Source organism: Chamaea fasciata, unplaced genomic scaffold (assembly GCF_029207755.1).
Source record: "Chamaea fasciata isolate MVZ Bird 193981 ecotype frontalis unplaced genomic scaffold, bChaFas1.0.hap1 SCAF_10, whole genome shotgun sequence".
Lineage (NCBI taxonomy): Eukaryota > Metazoa > Chordata > Aves > Passeriformes > Sylviidae > Chamaea > Chamaea fasciata.
Window position 1 is genome coordinate 30447290 of NW_027094095.1, and position 21000 is coordinate 30468289.

Sequence of the window (21000 nt, forward strand, 5' to 3'; positions counted from 1 at the left end):
GCTACACAAATCCCAAATTCCAGTTTTGAAACTATTGCCAACAAGTTCGGAAATGAATCAACGCTTTGTTCAAGGAAAAAGACTCGGCTGACACTGAGGGTACTGAAAGCATCTCCCTACCACAACCAACTTCAATGAATGCTGCAATTTTCTTAGAAGGCAAATCCTTCAGCAGGAAACCAGCGTGACTCCAAGGAAGTCAGGGGAGTTGGACCAGATGACTTTTTGCCAGATAAGAATCTGGGTCACCAAAAAAAATACGCGGTGGCTAGAAACGTAGTATTTGATCCTGCAATTTAGGTAAAATAAACCAATTCATTTCTGTGCAAAGAAATATCAAAGGAATCATAGAAGGGTTGGAAGGGACCTTAAAGACAAGCTTGTTCCAAACTTCTGCCATGGGCAGGGACACCTTTCAGAAGAAGGTGATGATCATCTCTCTTTAACCCCACAACCTTTTCCCCCCTTCTAATGCTGAAGTCTTGAAATGGACTCAAAGTACGTGATTTTGGAGAACTTTTGGAAACACAAACCAGACGCTTTCCACTGCTTTCATCGCTGCAGAACTTGTCACTGCTCCTTCGCACACCACAGCTGAGACGTCACCACCTCACCCTGCTCTTCACAGACAGGCAGAGCAGCTCCGTTTGGCACAAGATCCCCGACAAATGTCACTGAGGGGTGACAGCTTTTCCTCTAAGGAATTGCTACAAGTGGCTGTTTGTTTCCAAGCGCTGCAAACCTCCGGTGCTGCTCTGCCTCAAATCATCCCTTCCACCGACAGACCTCAGAACCAAAGAGGAGGAACCACCCAGCAATGGAGACTCCTTGCAGATGAAGATAAAAGTCACCAAATCACGGGGCAAAAAGCTCCAGAAGCAGGGGGTGTCCAGAGGGGCTGGGAAAAGAACCCCCTCCCATCCTCCCACGGCCAGTGCGGAGCCCCATCCATGCAGTGATGCTGCTCCTTGCTGGACACTGTAAGCACAGTGGGGTAAGGAAGCCTCACAGGATGAATTAAAGCTGCTTAGCTGAGCCTGTGCTTAAGCCCTAACATTTTAAAACTTAGTTTTCATTCCTCTTTCTGACCTGGCAGCTCCAAAGCTGAGGTATCTTCCAAAAGTGAGCTGCCCGTGCAAGCGCTGTGTTTTAACCTGCACAAACTCATTGATCTGGGATTCTCTAACACACAGGAACCCATCCCTTCCAATCTTTCCACTCCACTCATCCTGATAAACAGAATTACAAAAAAAAGATGAGGAAAAAGCTCTGTATGAATGCAGAGCTCAAGGGGACAGGCAGGACTGAAGGCGTGAGGCTGTCACAGCCCAAAACACACCACGTCCCCTCATCCCTGGCACTTCACATCCCCAAGTCCCCTTGTCCAACAGCAGCACTGTGATGTGTTGGACAGGAGATGAATGAAGTGACCACACCAAATAGAAATCACCCAATCCAGCAAGGCAGGAAATGCTCAGGGGCTCTCCAGGGGTTTTCCAAGCCCTTCACACATTTCAGGATTAGGCCCCAGGTTGCACTTCACAATTTTCCACTTTGTCTGTTCGGGTAACTCTCATACCATGAAGATGTAAACAAACACAGGAGTCAAATCCAGAGGCCCGTGTTAGACTCGCCATCTGTGCAGCCAGAAATACTGTCTAGCACCTGAGTAAACAGGCCAAACATAAATTCATGGGTACGGAGAGGAACTACTTGGTGTCAGACTATTGGCAGATAAAAGGCAAGCACGTTATTTTAGGCTTCAGATATTTGTGGGGGAAGAAGTGATGAAAAAGAAGGAGGAGGAAAGAAGGATGAATAAATGCACCGAAAGGAATATGAACCTAAAAGATGTCCCCACGTGAGAACGGAACCACAAGAGCTCCTCTCAAGGCTCCTGCTGTCAATGGTTTAACATCTTCCCCGTCCTGCTCCACGCCCCAGCACTGCTCCAAAGGATGGGGACAATGACACACAGAATACCAAGGGCTCTTCCTGTGGCACGTGGGCAAAGCACCAGTCACCTGAAATGGCCACACAGACCCATCAGGTGAAACGAGCCCACTGGAGGAGCTGGGCAAGCTCAGATAAACACCACGTTACTCAACCCCACCATCCCAACCAACCTCACTGCTGCTGGAGGAGCAGAACCTGCTTTGTTATCTCCCCTCCAGCCCAGCTGGCCTCTTGTGGCACCAGGAGAAACAAGAGGCATCCAAGAGCCGATTGTCCCGACCTGCAGGAGTGTGACACCGTGGTACAGCTGATCTCAACCACCAGAGAACTGCCAGTCCCGTCAGCTGCACGCGGAAAGGTTTGAAATCTGCTGCAGCAGGAAGGGGCAGCAGCCGAGGAGGATAAAGCCGTGCTCTGCCACAGCCCTGCTTGCTGGCAGGCTGCAGACACAGCCAGGCTCTGGGCAATCTTCATCCTGCTCCCAGGAAATGCTTTGCCCATTCCTCCTGGCGGCTCCAGGGAAGCAACAGTAGGTGTCTCCTTCACAAAGCACAGCCAGTTCCTCTTCACTGGACTTCCAAAGGCAGAAGGACAATTCCAGTCCCGTGTTCGCAAACATGCAGACCACCTGTCGACTGGCTAATCACGGAATCCCGGAGTGGTTTTGGAGGAAAGAACCTTAAAGCTCATCCTCTTTCAACCCTGACACCTTCCACTATCCCAGGCTGCTCCAAGCCCCATCCAGCCTGGCCCTGGACACTTCCAGGGATCCAGGGGCAGCCACAGCTCCTCTGGGCACCCTGTGCCAGGGCCTCAGCAGCCTCACAGGGAGGAATTTCTTAATATCTAATCTGAATTTCTCCTCTTTTAGTTTGAAACCACTCTCCCTATCACTGTCTGCCTGTGTAAAAAGTCACTCTCCTTGTTTTCTCTTAGCCCCCTTTAAGTATTGAAAGGCTTCAATGTGGTCTCCTCTAATAAACCTAATGGGGAAACACTGGAGTGTTACTGCAAGAAATCCCTGCCGGGGGGTTCATTTCTGTTGAGTTCATTAAGACCCTCCAGAAACCAAAGTCTGCAAGAGCCCTGAGCATCTTCCCCACCAGAACCATAGAATAATGTAAATTAATAGCAAATACGTGCTAAAAATATGCAAAGGAAAGCTGCTCCCACAATTGCTGCTCTTTAAAAAAAACACTCTTTGATTTTGTGCAGGCTGTAATTACAGATGAAATTCTGGACGATTACCTAACACGGTTTTCACTCAGTTTTTATCCCAGGATCAGGCACGGCCACCTCACTCATGGCAAGCGCTGTTCTGGTGCCATTAAAATCTACAGGAGGACAATGTGGGGAGAAAGGGCAGCTCAGGATGAGTAAGAGGGGCATAACCTGCTCCCTGCCAGCATAAACACTGTGTTTATCACAGTGCTGATAAACTGAAAGCACAGAAGAAATCAAACAGGACTCCGATAACCCCAATCAAACCCCTCACATGGAAATGACAATTCTGCGTGTCCTTAACCCCACCACAGGCACGTTCAATCAGTGAAATCAGACAGCAGCCTACCTGATTTGCCTTCCCTAACCCATTTAACAGGCAGTTTCCAGAGGTGCACCTGTGCTGCTGCAGTTCTGGCTCTCAGCACTTGCAGGACAAACCCTTATTTCAAAGGTTTACAGCTCTCCTGCAGTGGGGACACTCAAGCTTTCTTCTTTAAGGTTGTGTTATTCTTCACTGTTACATCCCCTTAAAAGCTGGAAAATAAAACTGCGTTCCCTATCGACTTTGCCCTTCTCCAGACAGCAAACATTGTATTTTCGTGGAGTTTTAGTGCACATGTCTCTCCCCTATTTATTTCCTCCTTTAGAGCACCTACCTGGATCGTCATCATCACTAACAAAAGCACCCGCACAAATCTGCAGGAGCCTCGGGGAGGGGATGCGGCATCACTCCACGGAGGGCAACACAAACCTCCACTCACTTTAGCCAAGCATCCCAAAGGGATGACAAAGGGAACACGGGGATAACGTGCAGGGAAAGCTACACCCAGGGCACCACACTGCAAAGCTCGCACAAGGAAACAAAAAACACAATGCAGAGGTCAGGCTTGTACAGGTAGCTGAAGACTCTAGATTCGCTCTCCTGGGCGCCGCACAGCAGCTCAGTAACAACCAGGGCAGGAAAAGGGACAATGATTACCCCCATCTCCCAGGGAATGACTGGAGCACAGCGCCCTGATGTCCGCAGGCATCCCCTGGAGGACTTTAGCCCATCCCTTCCCTAAACAGACTGCTGGGCACAGGGGATGTTTGCCCAACTCACACCAGTTGTCCTGAGCGCCACGAGGAGTCTCGTGGGACACGCTGGAAGTGACACACTCAAATCCCTGCTGCGATCCTGCAGACTTTTCCAGCTTGGGTATGACAGCACAGCCATGGAAAACAACATTCCCTCCCACTTCCTTCTCCCTCCCTCACCTCTGCCCTCCCAGGATGCCCAATCTCACAGGGAGCCCCAACAGCACTGAGAGGTTATGACATGACAGCTTGGCAGGATGCATCTGGCACAACAAGGATTTGAACCCAAGCTGCTGTGGCCCAATCCAAGCCCAATTTCCCTTTCAGCTCAAATAAGATGCACAATTCCCAAGGGCAGAGCCCCGAGCCCTGTGATAATCACAGCACAATGGAGGGCTCTGTAAAGATGACAATGGTAAAAAGTGTGGAAGGTTGTATCTCCTGCCTCCTGTGTGGGAGTAAAACTCCCTGTAAGGATTTGATAGGAGACCTTGGAAAATTAACCTTGCAGAGAGCTCCTCATCACAGGGAGGATCCTGACTGCTATTTTTACTTGGCAGCTAAAGCACTTCTTCAAAATCAGGGTGATATTTCTTGCCAATTTTGAAATCAGGACAAAGTTCCATCTTAACTTCGATACCTCCTTAAATATTAAGCGATTTATAACGCGCTAAAACTGCAACAGATTGTGCCGAAGCTCCAAATTCTAAATTAATACCAACTTCCCACCCACCGCCTTCCCTGGGCAAAATCTTGGAAGGACAGAAGCAGCAGATTAACATTTCAAAGCTGAGCCCCAGCCTTCCCTCAGCTATCTCTGGGTCTCCAGGGCAAACAGGCACTTCCCTTGCTGAGCAGTCAGGAATGCAGATGGCCTGTGCTTGCCGGGGCAAAATCCTGTCACCCTTAAAGGGATACTGGTATCTCAGGGAACAGGAGTCAAATCTGAGGTACTGGAAGGACTCAGAATAAATGTGAGAATGTAATATGCTAAAAAAAAAAAAAAAAAGTTACAATCTGCAGGCAGGTTAAAGAAGGTAACAGTTTAAAGAAATGAGCTTGCTAAACACAGGCATTAGATCTATTTTTAAGTGTGAACTACAGGCAAGTCACTCAAAGAGGTTTTGAAACATGAGCAGCGTAATGTTAACCACTGACAACAGTCAAGTAATGAAAAAACATGTTTTACTTGCAAAAATGACATTTTCTTTCAACTAAACACTCCAAAAATAATCCAAACGGATCCAAATTCAAAGCCTCGCAAATCCGTCTGCTGCCATCCCTGCATTTCAGAAAACCCATACTCCTGATGCCTGGTGAGCCCAGAGAACTCCTGCATTTCATTTTTTTTTTTTTTTTTTTGGCTGCATTTATAACACATGGAAATATTCAAATGAACCGAGGAGATTCCTCGGCAATCTCTGCTTTCCATCAACCACAGGCAGCTCCCAAGCCTCACCAAGGATGACACCTCCCCAGGCAGAAGAGCAGTCATTACCTCCCCACCGCCTCTGGAATGCAGCTCCCTATCTCCTGCTCTGCTCTGGCTCTTATTCCTCCTTTTGTGTGATGTTCTGTGAGATGTCATTACCACAGGGAGCAGCTGATGAAAGCCCTTCATTTCCAAATCGCAAACGTGCCCCGAAAATGGTTGTAAGCATTCTCCGTGTCTGAAGCCTCCGTTTTTTTTGAAAGCTGAAAACATTCAGTTTGAAGATCTGGATTCTGTGAGATCTGCAGTGGGAGTCAAATTCTGTCACAGTGCTTGAGTTAGAAAAAGCTTCTAATGAAAGGAAATGGATTCCTCATCCCTGGAAATGTCCAAGGCCAGCTTGGACAGGGCTTGGAGCAACCTGGGATAGTGGAAGATGCCCCTGGCCCTGGCAAAGGGTGGAACAGGATGGGCTTCAAGATCCTTCCAACCCAAAGCAGTCTGGGATTCTGTGAAATAATTACAAATATACCTAAAGAAGGATCCCACGTGTAACAAGGAACAGCCAGTCCCAAAACCAGTGAGATGCTTTATGTACAAATACTGCCAGGTTATTTGCTGTGATAACTGGCTGCTAATGTAGGAAGCCATCTGGGTATAGAAATATTAATATTAATCAGAGATTAATTAGTTATCTGGGAATACTACAGCAATTTCTTACCAACCCTAGAAAGACACGAGTTATGCCTCCAAGGACGGGTAAGAAGACAAGATCTTCGATGACTAAAGATTGTGTAATTTCACCAAGAGTATTTGGAGAACACAAAGACTTTGACACAGAAAATGCAAGTGCTGAGACTCATCTCCAAGAGTATCCCTCTGATAAACTGTGACAAATCTGAAAGCAGAAACTGAGACAGCAACAGAGAAACGAAAAAGGCACAGAGTTTGAACAGAGACTGCAGAAAAACCACAGATCCCCCACTTCTGGCAGAAACGTTACATCAGGTCAGTAGAGACTGACCCCTCCAGACCCTGGGGGCTCACACAGGCAGACCCTGGTGGCCCTGAGCCCTGCAACCACACACATGCTCTCCTGGCCCTGAAACCCCTGGCACAGGCACCTCGGAGTTCCCAGGGGACAATTTATGCCCTGCATGGCTGGATGACCCACGGGACACGCGAGGAGCTGGCAGAGCTGCCCGGGCTGGTCAGTGCCTGGGACAATCCCAGGGCAGCCTGTGCCAGGGCCTCTTCACCCTCTGAGCAAAGAAATTCTCCTAACATCCAACCTCTGGCAGTGGGAAGCCATTCCCTGTGTCCTGTCCCTCCAGGCCTTGTCCCCAGCTCCTCTCCAGCTCTCCTGGAGCCCCTTTGGACACTGGAAGGGGCTCTGAGCTCTCCCCAGAGCTTTCTCCCCTCCAGGTGAGCACCCCCAGCTCTCCCAGTCTGTTTATTAACAATTACTTGGTATAATAAAATTTAATTAAGAGTATTTATCCCTGCTAACACGTGAACTGTTCGAGTCATTGCAGAGACTCAGCAATTCCCAGTGGACACCAGGCTCACCTGACCAGATAAAACACTCCTGACCTTTGGCACAGGGCTCACTGCTGCCTTCAGCCACAGAATGGGAGCACCTTGAACGCCCTACAGAAAGTGCCTGCACCAGGGCAGAGTGAGCTGCGAGCAGCCCCCGAGGGGAGGACAGGCAGGGCAGAGGATGTGGATGCCTCTCCCATCCTCCCCTGCCTGATGAGGACAGGCCACTCAGCCAGGCAGGGCAAAAACCTCCAGGAAATACAAATAATGGGAGGCACCATTCGGCCTTCATCAGCCCTGAGACAGCATAAAGCCTTGGCTCCTTCTCCTTTCCAATTTTTGGTAATAAAATTACTTGGCTCCGAACCCTCCAAAACGCCCTTTTCGGTGTCATACAGGACACTGGCATGTTTTCCTCTGCTCTGCTCCCCATCCATTTGCACAAATCACCTTTTCTTCTTCTCTTATTAAAACAAACAATGGAAACATACAAAGGAACCTATATTCTCTTCGTGAATAATTAGACGCTATCTTTGAATCCGCGGCCAAAGTCTGACATCCAATAAATCCGAGACAAAGCCTCAATTAGCCCAGATAATGCCCATAAAGCCAGCAGTGCTTTACAAAGACATGGAAATGTCAGCACCTTCATTTTACAGGAGAAAAAGAAGTGCTGAGAGCAGACGTGGTCAGATCATATCACATCCAAGAATCCAGACCCCTTTATTTCCCTTTATCCTAATTAGTATCTCTTATAACAGTTTTCCTTTACACACTAACAATCATCTCTGCTGTAACATCCATCACCAGGCAGGAAATATTACCCTAAATCCCTTGGAAAAAAGCTGTGATTTTTCTATAAAACAACAGAATGTACGTTCACTCTGCTTATTTCCAAGTTTAGTAAAAAGCTGCTCTTCTAATTAAATCACGGAGTCATTAAGGTTGGCAAAGTCCTCCAAGATCATCCATGCCCAAACTTCGACTGAACATCAGCTTGTCAACGAGACCACTGCACTAAGTGCCATGTCCAACCATTAAAATATATCCCTAAAAATGTAAAGAAATAGAAAAAAAAAGAGACCTGAAAAGATTTTTTAAAATTAAGAGAATTTTTTTTCTTGGAGGGGAAAAAAAAAAAAATCAAGGTTTGGACAACAACCAAAAAACATTTCAATTATTATCCTTGGCACTCAAAAGTGGAAAAAAAAAAGTTCAAGATTTTAAAAGTCTTTGTCTACTTTCAGCAGAGAGACTTAACTGAGCACAAGGAGCTGCTCCACAGAAAAAACAAACTTGGGAAGAAAAGAAAGTGGTTAGTCACGAGGGATTACAAAGGCCCATGGTAAACAGCCTGGTTCATCAAACAAACACAGCAAATTCCCCATCCTGCAAGATGCTGGGGAGTTCTCCCAGAGGAGGTGCAGGCTCTCTGCTTTCACCCACTGGGGCTGGGGGTGAGAGGCACCAGCTGCCAGCAGGGAATGCCGAACCTCTGGAGGCACCCAAGGTGAGCAGAGCCCATGGGTTCCAACCTCCACTCACCAGCGGGCTTCGGAGAGGCTTTGCAAAAATAACTTCTGAAAAAAAAATAAAAAAAAAATAAAATAAACCCTCCTTCATGGAACTCTGAGAGCTCACAGCTCCTGTCTCCCAACAGCAAACTGTCAGTGCCTTCTGTTGTGCGTTGCAAAAATAAAAAAAGCTCAGAGCTGCAGGGATTGCATCCTGCCAGGAGCCCCAGCCTGGCACATTGGGTTACACAGGAAAAGCCTCTGAGGGCCTTGGACCTGTGTCTGGGGTTGGAGGAATGTGCCATCAAAATCAGCTGCTCCTAAAGCGGCAGCAGGGTGGAGGCTGACAATAATAAACTCATTTGAAAGCAGTGTCTTCTCCCCAGCTCTACCAGATACCAAATTAGAAACAGTTCTGGCAGCATTTTGTCGGCTGCCTGCGAGGCAAAAGGGAAGAGACTTGCTAAAATTCAGCTGGCAGGTTTTTGCATTTATCCCAGGTTCAACCACGGGCAAGTCTGTGGAGTGGGGAACATCCTGCACTGGCCTCAGCTGACAAGAACCAAAAGGCCCAAGCAAGCATGGTGCTGCAGGCTCTTCATTCACAAAAACTCCATTTCTCCACAAAAAATATCTCCACTGGACTGAGAAGACCCTCAGACAAACCATCACAAGCAGCTGCTGTTGGCAACATCAGAGAATCGGCGCTGACCTTTTCTGGACCAGAATTCTCACCACAGCGAGCAAGGTGGGCAATGAGACACCACGTCTGCACAATCACTGGAGTCACAGAACCCTGGAATGCCCTGAGCTGGAAGGGACCTACAGGGATCATCCAGTCCAGCTCCTGGCCCTGCACAGGACAGCCCCAACAATCCCACCCTGTGCCTGACAGCATCGGCCAAGCAATCCTTGGAATTCTGGCAGGCTGGAGCCCCCCAGTCCCAACCGGCTGCCATTGTGGAGATACTAAAACTCAACCACACAACATTTTAGCAACAATCTCCTACTCACTCCCACTCTACATGCCCTACTTTAAGCTTTTAAACCGGTGTGGCTACACAGAACTGAACTTTTCCAGAGCAAACACAGCTTCACACAGCGATGCTTTCCCTCTGCATAATGCTGATTATCAAACCAGGCCAGGCAGGCACAGCAGATCCTGACAGATGCCTCGGGGAGAGAAATTAACCCAAAATTCAGACAAGCAAACCTCTGTCGTATTCTGCAGCCTCAGGATACAGACTCATGACTTAACTAAATAGACTTTTCCTACAGACTATCTCCTACAAGCCATCGCCCCGTGTTAATCAGGCTGCTGCAGAGCATCTCTGCTCAGCACCCAATTTAATCTGACAAACTGGGAGCTTATCACTGCAGCCATCACATGATGCAGTTTGATAGGAAAAGCTCAGAGCCAGCATGACCTTTTCCAGCATTTTTATAGATTCTTGCATATATTTACTAGCAAACACCAGGGCAACGGGATAATGAGAGCTACTGGTAATACCACGACCAACAAGTCTGATCCTGTATCAAAAATTACATGTGAAGACCAACAGGACTGATGCCTTGAGCGTGAACACTTGGTTGGTGGCAGAAGGGAAAAAAACCTTAGGAGTAGGAGGAAAAAGTGGAAGAGACAATTGAAGAGTGAAAGGAGGTGACACAAGGGAAAACTGATCAAAAACATGGCTGGGTGAGGAGCAGCCTGGAGAGGTTCACAGAAGACATCTCACTTCATGAGAGCAGAAAGGCAATTCAGCCAGCCCCTTCCAAGATGAAAGCACAGGTGAGACAAGGGAGGCACAGCAGCTCCTGGGATGGATATCCAATGGGAGTGCATTCCTCAGCTGTCCAGTGCTGCAGGGGAGTGGAGTCAATGAGCTGAGGGCTCCACACACCAGCTAATAGCAGGGGACCCTCCCTACTCTAATGCTGGATTATGCAAAAGACCATCCAGAACTGCCAAGTCAGGGCTTTGCGTTATCACCGCACAGCCCAGCAGAGCCACTGAGATAAGGCATTAGCCTGGGCAGCAGCTCTCATTAACCCTTCTCTCATTAACCCTCCTCTCATTAACCCTCCTCCCTGCTCAGTCCCCACCACGCTGACACATCAGCCTCCTGCTCTCCCAGTGCTGCTGGGAAATGACAGGAATTCCAGCCCTCCTCCATCCCCAGTGCCTCTGGCACAGCCGGATCTCGGAGAAGAGGTCACTGCTCTGAGCTGAGCTCAGCCTGGAGATCCCTCCTGAGGTGACACCCAGCTCCCAGGACACCTCTGTGCCCCACAGGAGGAAGCTTTAACAGGTCACACTGGACATGAAGCAGAGGGAATTCCCATGAACGCATTCCCACAATCCCAGGAACTGAGGAAACGCTACAGGAGCCCACTCCAAAGAGAAGAACTCTTGTAAACTCACAGCACTTGCAGAGACCATCAAACCCAGGGCACGTTTCCAGCCCTGCCTGACCTAACCACCCCTCTCTGAAGAAAACAAGATGCTCTAATATTTGTTCTCCAAGTCGACTGCAGCAAAAGGAACCGCTGTGACCTCAAGTTGAGACCCCAAATCAAACATTTCCAGCCTGAAAAAGTTTGCTGCACTCTTGAAATGTTTACCACAACCAATCTGGAAGCTTACTGGTAGGCCAGGCAAGGAAGTCTGACTTCAGGAAGGGTGATTGTGACAATACAGCTCTTCAAAGTGGGCTGTAAACTTGTAAGTAAATATACATCCCTGAGGAACAGCCACACTCAAAACTTGCACAATAATATTTAAAACTCAGAAGAGTAGATGAGTTGCTGTGGTCCTGCTCTCCAGAGTGACGAGGAAAGGAAGACAGCAAACTGAACTGCAGGAGCTTGCAAAGAGCTCTCCACGCAGAGAACCACACACACATGGAATTTAATGCCCAAACCAGGCTGTTTGGGGATAAAACAACTAATACCTGGTCAAGAAAGATACTGTAGGCCTTGTCCTACAAAGACTCTGCAGAAACACAGATTCCCCAGCCACACCAACATAGAAACCCCCCAAATCAGTGGGTTTTGCATGGAATTTTGTCCTTGGTGTTATCAGAGCTGCTGACATCAACAACCTGTCAGCACCGCAGCTTCCCCCCGGATGATGCAATGACCACGGGCAGCACCCCGAGCACGCCCCGGCCCGGGCACGACTTACAGAGGTGTGATGAGAGACGCTGCCTCCGATGTTGAGGTTCTTGAGGAGCTGCGGGGAGCCTCCATACTGCCCCGAGATCTGCTTCCTCACCTCAGCTGCCACGGTCCTGCAACGACACAGGGACAGGGTTATTATCTCTGGCAGGGACGTGGGCACGGAGCACAGACACCTCCCTGGGCTGCCGGAACCAACCCAGGCTCTGCTCACTGCAGTGAGGGTGTCACAGCCCTGCTGGGAACACATCCTGCAGAATGAGTTCCCAGGAATCACAAAGCTCTCACAAGGCTGCAGACGCACACTTTTAACAGCAATTAATTTTGAGGTTTTTTTCCCCCTTTGGTGAGCTGCTCTTCTGTGCACATCTGTGGCGATAAAATGCACGTGACCCCGAGCACAAATTGACTAGTTCCCAGCAGGCTCTTCCACAAGGGAAAGCTCTTCTCCAGAGTTCTCCTCTCACCCTTCAGCAGTTCCTGGTCACACAGCTGCTCCTCTACTCTGCATTTTCATCCCCCTGCCTATTTTGGGGGTTTTGCAATCACAGTCAGACCAAAGACCAGGAAACAAAAGAGTGGGTCAGAACAAAAAGGTGTTTCCCTTCCCAGGTAGGAAAGGTAAAGGTGACGAGCAGAGGAAACAGAGGAAACGCTGGCACAGAGCCTCGTGTCTCTGCCAGAGAGAAATTCCACCACGGGGCAATTGTCTCACCAGGAACGGAAGGCACAGAGCAGCCCTTCCATGCCTGGAGGGGGAAAGCTGTGACCCTCCACGGATTTCCATTTGGGCTAAAGAGCCACATTGTCTCTGGTGAGGCTGAAAACACAACAGGTGGGTAAAGCCACCTGGAGGGGGAAGGAAGAGCACAACAGAGAGGGAAATGCTGATGAACAAAGAGCCCCAGGTCCAGCCCCACCGCAGCCATCCCCAGCTCTCCATCCTGGATCCAGCAGGAAGCTCCAGCCCCTCTCAGCAGGGATAGCCAGGCCTCTGACACAGGTGGAAATGGTTCTGTTCCAAAAGCAAACCAAAACCCAGATTCCTTCCACAAAAAAAATCTGTGTAGCTGACACCAAATTTATCAGTGACAAACCCACCCCGAGTGCCACTCACCACAGCACAGCACTGCTGGCAGCTCTGGCTCCCAGAGCAAATTCCCAGCTCCAAGGAGACACTAACCAGCCCAGAAGGCACATGAAGAGGCTGCAAGGACAGGGGTGATTTTTTTTTTTTTTCTGCTGTATCAGTGATCTTTGAGCATCCTCATGGCTGAGAGACTCCTGATCTCACCAGGGGGACTGTGCTGTTTATCAGCACAGCACACAAGCTGCTAAAATCCTGCCAAGGAGGTGGTTAAACCCGTCCTGAGCTAAACCTGGACATCAGGGTGGGCTCCTGGCTTTGGGATTGCGGGTGGGCAGGAATAGAGAAGGGGATTCTAAGAGGGAACTGGCTGGGACAATTGAGGCCACCACGGAGAGCAGATGTTTCCTCAGGCCAGAGGATGGACGTAAGATTAGCCAGAGGAAGCATTAATTTGTCTTTTTTTAAAAAGTAGACTGCAGGAGGGCAAAAAAATAAAGTTTGATGTATTCTGGCTGCAAGAAATCATTTCCTCCGTGTTTGCCTTTATACACAGGAGCTGATGTTTTCACTTCTGCAGGGTGGCTTCTGTCCTGCTGGGGACAGGGAACATCCAGGGAACATCTCCCTGCTCCCACCACGTGTGCACACAGACACACGTGAGAGCAAACAAACCACACGTGCTGCCGCCTTTTGTAGGGAAATCTGTAGAGAAATTTTGTGAGAATGGATTAAAATGGCTGCTTGGCACGGAAAACACACCATGGAGCTGTGGCTGAGGATGGAAAAGCTCGTCCCCAGGCTGCAGACAGGCTCTGCTTCGAACCAGGCTCTCGCTCGGTGTGTTTTGTGTCACTCCTGAGAGAGAGCCCCGGTGGGAAAAATCAGAGCCCAGCACAACAGAGGAAAAACTCAAAACCCTGCCCCATTTCCAGGAGGCACTGTTTCCAGATGGAAAGCACAGCCAGAGGAGGGAAGCTGTCCTCAGCTGTGGAAGCACAGCCGTGCCTGGCTCCTCCTGAATCCGTGCATCCTCAGGAACCTGAGGCATCTCCGTGGGCCAACAGGGGAAGGAATGTGGTGCCACAAAAGGGTGGCCCTGACCAGCTGTGCTGCTGCCCCATTAATAACCTCACTGGATTTGGAAAATTCCCCTAAAGCACAACCACAGCGAGTCAGAACTGAACCTCCAATGGGTTTCAGCAAGAAAGCAGCATCGCTCTCGGGTCTGAAGCACTCCTGCCTCTCCAGCTTTCAGGAGCACCCAGGAAACTCTTCCCACGTGAAGGAAATGGATACTGCCTAAACCTCAGAATTCCTGAGTGGAGGCTGCGGGAGTTACTGCCGCTTATCCCAGGCCTGCAGTCCAAACCACAGCTCAGGCTGACTCCTTCCTGTATCACTGCATACACAGAGGGTTTGGACACCACTTCCCTTTCAGAAAGCACCGTGCCTCTGACGCTCAGAAACCATCTCCTCATGTATCCTGATCTCCAGATGTATTTCTGGGTAATCTACACCGCTCTGGGTTTGCGGCAGCATGATCAGGTTCAAGAGTCCCCTCTCACTCTTTTCTACCTGCCAGGTGTCCCCTTCCAGCCTCTGGGCTCCCTCGGTCACCCAATGGCTTCTCTGGAGTTGTTCCAGTTGGGAATCTTCATCCTGAGCACTCACTCCAGAGAAGGAGCAGAACCTCTGGGGAACCAAATGAGTATTTCCACACTGAGAAAATACCTCAGCTGACTTCTTTTAGGGCTGCCCTAAAATAAATAACACCTGGTCCAGCAGAAGGTGTCCCTGACCACAGGATGAGCTTTAAGGTCCCTTCCAACCCAAACCATTCCATCATTATGAACACACTTGCCTTCTCCTCCTCCTCCATTCCCAAAGGCTGTTTGGCCATGACAAACTGTTCCTGACCAGCAGTTCATGTTACACTATAACCCTGAGCACTATTTCTGACCTAAAGCAATGCTGGTGGTTACACCAAACCTCATCAAGAAAAGAGAAATAAATATTCTCCAAATGTAAAAAAAAAAAAAAAGAAAAAAAAAAAAAAGAAAAAAAAAAAAAAGAAAATTAATTTGGTAGAGCTGAAGAGCCATTAAAGCTTTGATAATTAAAAGGACAAATAGAAAACTGCCTCTTTAATAACTTATCTAATATTCAACACGTAACCTGGGAACCTCAGACAAACATTCCAGTTAATTACAGCCCAAAGCCTCATGAATGTCTATGTTTAAAGTACATCTTCCCCAGTCACTTCCTTTCTGACCTTCTTCACTGGTTAATTATTGTGTGGGCATGTGGTTCACACAGAAAAAGAAGAAAAAAGAAAAAAACACACAAAGAAGAGGGGAAAAAATTCCCCTTGGAACTGGCTCCTAAAGCAAAACAAAACTGGTCATTCTCAAAGTACTCCGAGCTGCAAATAACAAAATGAAACCATTTGTTTGCACTCCCAGGGTTCTTTATTACACACAAAAATCATTTCTGTTTCTATGTGTCCTGCCTGGTCAAACCCAAAGAATGTTCCTTTTTTTTTTTTTTACGCTTTTTTTTTTTTTTAGCTTAAGCAGCGAACTGGAAATATCAGTTCTTCTTTTTGCCTTCCCAAAAAAACCAAAGAAGATTCCCCAAGATCTGCCTGGTGATGCTGAGCAAGGCCAGGAACTCTCCTGCTTCCCAGCAAAGGCAGGGTCAGGGACAGCCTGGGGTGATGGGAGGAAGTTTCCCTTTTCCACTGGGACAGGAGGAGGCAAATTGCTTCTCCCCATCCTGCCGATGCCAGAACCGCTGCTCCAGCCTGTTCCTCACCCCGGGTGTCACACGCAGGGACAGACCCAGGGAGCCTCTGAGAGAGGCAGCCTGGCACAGCGAGGCAGCTGCAGCCCCAGCAGAGCTGCCTGCTCTGCCTCGGAGAGAGAAAACTGCACTTACACATCATTTACTTCTTCAAGTGCAAGCGTCACCCTCTGCTCATCCACCCATCCTCCTGCCTCACTGCGCTGGGATGCGAATCCCCAAGCCCCGTGGCACTGGCTGTGTGTGTCACCTCTGCAGGGACAGGACCTGGCCCCGTGTCCCCAGAGCTCCGGCTGGCCCGTGCTGCCTGCAGCCCCATCCGGGTGGGAGTCACCATCCAGGGAAGCTCTGCTGCTCAGGGAACCTCCTCCAGGGATGCAAGGAGAGCTCTGGCCTGGAGCCACCCTGCCAGTTCAGCCCTGCACCCAGCCTTCCTCCTAAACTCCTGTTTCCTTCTGAGTGAGCTGCTTCCCCTCGGAGTGAAATGGATTTGATTTACAGCTGAGGAAATGCCCAGCCCGATCCTGACCGCTGCAGGCTGCGTGTGGGTTCTTAAATTAACACAGATGAGCAACAACATGTTCCCTTTTTTCCTCACCATCGATTAAAAGAGAAAACATCACACAACGCTGCCTGTGGTGCTCTTCTGATCATGTTTTGATTGTTGAGGCTGAAAAGTCACCCCTGGGCTGCAGAGGAGGGAACGAGCTCCCAGGACACCTGGGGACAGCAAAGTCACACCTCAAGACAAAAACACGCAAGCAAAGGAGGAAGCCTTGGCCAGAGAGGCAGCTCTGGAGCAGAACCAGATGAAGTTCTGTCCCTGCCTTCTCCCTTGCTTTCAGCAGCCAGGGATTTTCTTGGGCTTCCCAAGTGCTGCTGACTCCCACACGAGACATCCACAGAGGCTGAGCGGGGACAGGCAACGGGAATTCTGGAGAGAACGGGAAAGGGATGCTGTGAAATCCCTGCTAAAGATCCTTTCAGTTCTCTCTGACAGTGTTTTGACAATGCAAATGGCATCTGGATGTGGGAAGAGAATAAACTGTGATGAATATTCTGCTGTGACCACGTTTCTGGCCCGATTTGGTGCTCCTGGGAGCCGGTGACAGCTCTGCTATTGGTTTCAGTGGGTGCAGGTTTCACACCATCCCTCTTTACCCTGGGGCTGGGCAAAGGAGGCTGTCAGCTCCCCTGACACATCATTCAGGGAGCGTAAAAGGGCTCTAAATGAACATAAAAGCAAATTTAGCCTTCCCAAGTCCCCCTTTACAGCACCCCATCAGTGTAAAGGGAGCTGCAGCAGGAATAAGATGCTCTGAATGTAGCGAACACAAGCGGTTTCCCCTCAATTCAAATCCACGAAGACAAGCTGTGATTACTCCAGGAATCCCAAACAGTGTGAGAGCCCTGGGTGATGGGGAATTTCCCAGTCACTGAATGTCTGAGGGCAGGATCAGCCCCAGACAGCAGCACCTCATGGGGTTCCTGCTCACATGGAAGCACCTGGGGAGGGGCTGGAGCCACAGAGCCAAACCTGTTTTCTCTGGACTCCACTGACAGCTGGGCACAGGAAAACTGAAAAATTCTCAACTAAGGAACACAGAGCAGCTGTAAAAATCCCACTGCGGGGTTTGCGTGAGGCTGACACGCACTGTCAAACAGAGGGCAGGGATGCTGCTCCATTCACAGGGATCCTCCCCCACTGTGGCAGCAGGAAAGGAAGATCAAAACTCTTCCCAAGCAAAGACACATCCCCGGGGATGGTGTGACCCAAGGAGCAGCCTTGAGCTCCCCAGATAACCCAGCCCCAGGATGGCCCAAGAGCACTGACAAGGCCCTGAGTCAGGGGCTCACATGAAAGTCTCCACGAGTTTATCCCCGCAATGTTTTTGCTGTGTGAGGTTTAAAGGGGGGAGCTTTTCTTTTTCTCTTCCTGAACCCTAAAAAGCCCGCACGCCTTTTCCTCTGTCCCAGGAAACACTGGACTGCTGGGACATCCAGGGACTCAAAAGTGACCCTTTTGGTGGTGAGGGTGGTTTCCACATCCTTTTTCTTTGCCAAGCAGTCCCACATCCAGAAAATGTACTGGGAAAACACAGCTGGGAATGTGCACCACACACAGGCGGCACTGAAGCTCCTCTGCTCTCACACTGAGATGGAATCAACAGCCTCAGTGCCGCTACAGAAGCATCATCATCTCTGCTTCTGTATGCCGCAAAAAGATGTGATCCACTACGGCTTAATAAAAAAATTCCTACCAACATATTTCCAATTAAAAATTAGCAATTTCAGACAAGAACTCAGGGATTATTAAGCCACTATATTAAATTTAACTCAGGAGTTTCTTCTTCACAGGAATAAAGAAGAATTAGTAAGTACCTGTGATGGCCAAATTCTAATTGAAACCCATCCCACAAAAACGCAGCAGGACCTAATCACGAAGACACCTTGTAACACAGCCTTAAAAAAAGATATTTTAGAACTGCTGGGGCAATTCCTGAGAGCCTCTGGCCAATATTTAAAGATCTGGATGCAATGCCCAGGCAGGGCATGGCACTGACATTCTGATCATGCCCTTGAGGGCCACCACGGGCGGCTGAAGAAAGCACAGCAGGTAAATCCGAGCTGCGGGACACATCCCTGGGCTTTCCAAGAACACTGCTCAGCCCATCCCACGTTTGTTGTTCTACCTCAGCTGTAACAACCAGTTTAGAAACTTTCAGCTGGTCTGAAGGAATTCGTGTTGGTGGATCTGAACGAGGAGATCCATTTGAAGCACGCAGGCAAAGCAGGAGCAGCATGGCTGTTTCCTGTGAATGAGACAAATGCTACGTCTACCTCGATGAGTCAGCCAAACCGGAGGGCAGAGTGTGAAAATGCGAGGGGATCTATTCTTCTGGAAACAATGGAGCTGGGGAGGGCTTCCAGCAGCCACCAGCACAGCTCTGGGACTTCCTTGCACTGCCCGCTCCAATCTGTCACCCCCTGAAACAGCAACATTCCCAGATTCCCAGCAGCACGTTCCGTGCCAGCAGGAGAAGGGCAGCAGCCTAGCCTGGGCATCCCCAGGTGCAACACTCTGCCCACAAGTTTCTGCCTTGGATGTGCAGGCCACGAAGCAGGAATTCGAGATTTTTCAGAATAAGACACCACAACACGGGAAACCCCACAGAAAACACAACAATGTCACAAGTGCAAAGGGAAGCTGGAGGTGCAAGAGCCCTGAGCTCACTGCAAAGCACCTGGGTCCTTCTGCAGGAACAGGTGAAGCCAAGCTGTTTAAGGACCACATCTGCCCACAAGCACGCTGGGAAACACCCGGAGTGGATCAGGTCAGCCCAAAAGGTGCACAGAGGTGGCACAGCTGTGCTACAACCCAGGGAAGCCGCAGGAATGCTGAGCACCACAGCGGTCACCCCAGGGCCATCGTGTTTCACTTCCTGCCAGGGCCGCGCAGCTCTGACTTGCCGTGCTTGTCTCTTTCATGTGACCGTTTCTGTGACTACAAACAAGAAGCAAGAAAAACGGTCTGGCAGCAAATCCATCTCTCCCCATTCCTTGACCTGTCACATTAACCCCTGGCTGGTGCACATCAAAACGTGCAGAGAACCTGAAGAGAAGAGCAATGTTTCTACCTGTTCCCAGATCATGAGTGGGGTGGGACAGGTGTCACTCCTCTACCTCCTACCCAGCCTTTTCCCTTGACCTCCTTTTTCTTTGTCCATGACCCTTCTCCATCTCACCTTCTCCAACCGCAACTATTTGTACCTACAGCTTCTCACTCCATGGCACGAAAATGAGACTCCTTTCACTACTGTCACAGCCTCCTGAACAGCTCTGGCAGAACTGATGGTTCTCACTTCGCTCCACTGCTGCTTACAGGTAGGAAAGGTCACCAAAGGCTACCTGCTCAGACCTGCGAACAGAAAAACTGCCCCCACCTGGAACCACACGCCTAACGCGGAATGCAAATCCGCAGAAACCTGCTCTCGGCAGGTAAATTTCTATAGATGCTCCTCTTTAAAAAATAAACCAAACTTCGAGGAACCCAAGGATGCTCAGCCCCGCCAGCCTCGCGCAGCTCCGCGCGTCCAAGGAGCGGTGGCACGGCGGAGCAGCCCCGCTCACACACACAAAAGGCAGGCAAGCGCTGCAAGGGAGCTGAGCTCTCCATTTTCCAGCCACAGGGAGCTCGGCGCTCCCCTCCCAGGTGCGGGGCCGGGGCAGCGCCGGGAGGCGGCCGGGGCAGGGCCGGCTCCGGCAGGAAAGCGCCGAGCCGCCCATTGTGCGCCGAGAGGGGCTGCACAAAGCGCCCGGCCGGCCGGCCTTTGTTCGCGGGAGCGGAATTCCACGGCTCTTTTCCTCCTCTTTCTCTCTCCCTCCCCCGCTCCGCCGAGGGAGCTCCCCCGGGGGAGCGGCCCCGCGCTCGGCGCTCGCCGCGCCCGCTCCGGGCCCTTTGTGGCGGGCGGGGGCGGCCGCAGCCCCGCGGCCGCGCTGGGGCGGACCCTGCCCGGCGCCCCCGGAGGCCGGCAGGGCGCGGGCACCCGCGGGGCCGCGCCGGGCCCGCTCAGCCCCGGGGCGCGGCGGCGGCGGAGCCCCCGCGGCCGGGCCCGCCCGCCCCGCGCTCGCGGAGCCGCGGCCGCCGCCGGTACCTGCTGATCTTCTGGGCGAAGGCGCGGCGCTCGGCCATGGCCGCGCTGCGGGCTCCGCGCTGCCGGCCCGGCCAGCGCTCGGCCGCCGTAATGCTCCGCCGAGCCGCGCACTTGAGCGGCGCAGCTCCCACCCCCGGCGCTCGCCGCGCCCGCCGCCTCCTCCCCCTTCCCGGCAGGGGGCCGCTCCTCGCAGATTTACGGCGGGGCGGGCGGGTGGCGGGGAGTGACCGCGGACGGTCCGCTCCTGTCCCCGTCCCTGTCCCTGCTCTTGTCCCATCACTGCCCCTGTCCCCGCTCTTGTCCCATCACTGCCCCTGTCCCCGTCCCTGCCCCTGTCCCCATCCCCTGTCCTGGTCCCTGCCCCTATCCCCATCCCCTGTTCTCGTCCCTGCCCCTGTCCTCCTCCCTGCCCCTATCCCCATCCCCTATCCTGGTCCCTGCCCCTATCCCCATCCCCTGTTCTCGTCCCTGCCCCTGTCCTCCTCCCTGCCCCTATCCCCATCCCCTATCCTGGTCCCTGCCCCTATC

The 21000-nt window shown here is 50.8% G+C and overlaps 1 protein-coding gene across 13 annotated transcripts in view; it reads right to left on the bottom strand.

Moving 5' to 3' along the window:
* Positions 1-20553, bottom strand: part of DOCK7 (dedicator of cytokinesis 7) — a 93497-nt gene extending 72944 nt beyond the window's left edge. For all 13 annotated transcript variants that reach the window (XM_066192963.1, XM_066192962.1, XM_066192959.1 and 10 more), the window contains exons 1-2: positions 20473-20553; positions 11933-12038 (exon numbers count right to left, since the gene is read on the bottom strand). In XM_066192963.1, the coding sequence (XP_066049060.1) occupies positions 11933-12038; positions 20473-20510 (144 nt within the window). In that variant the 5' untranslated portion in view covers positions 20511-20553. The remainder of the gene's footprint in view (positions 1-11932; positions 12039-20472) is intronic.
* Between the last annotated feature and the right edge of the window lie 447 nt (positions 20554-21000).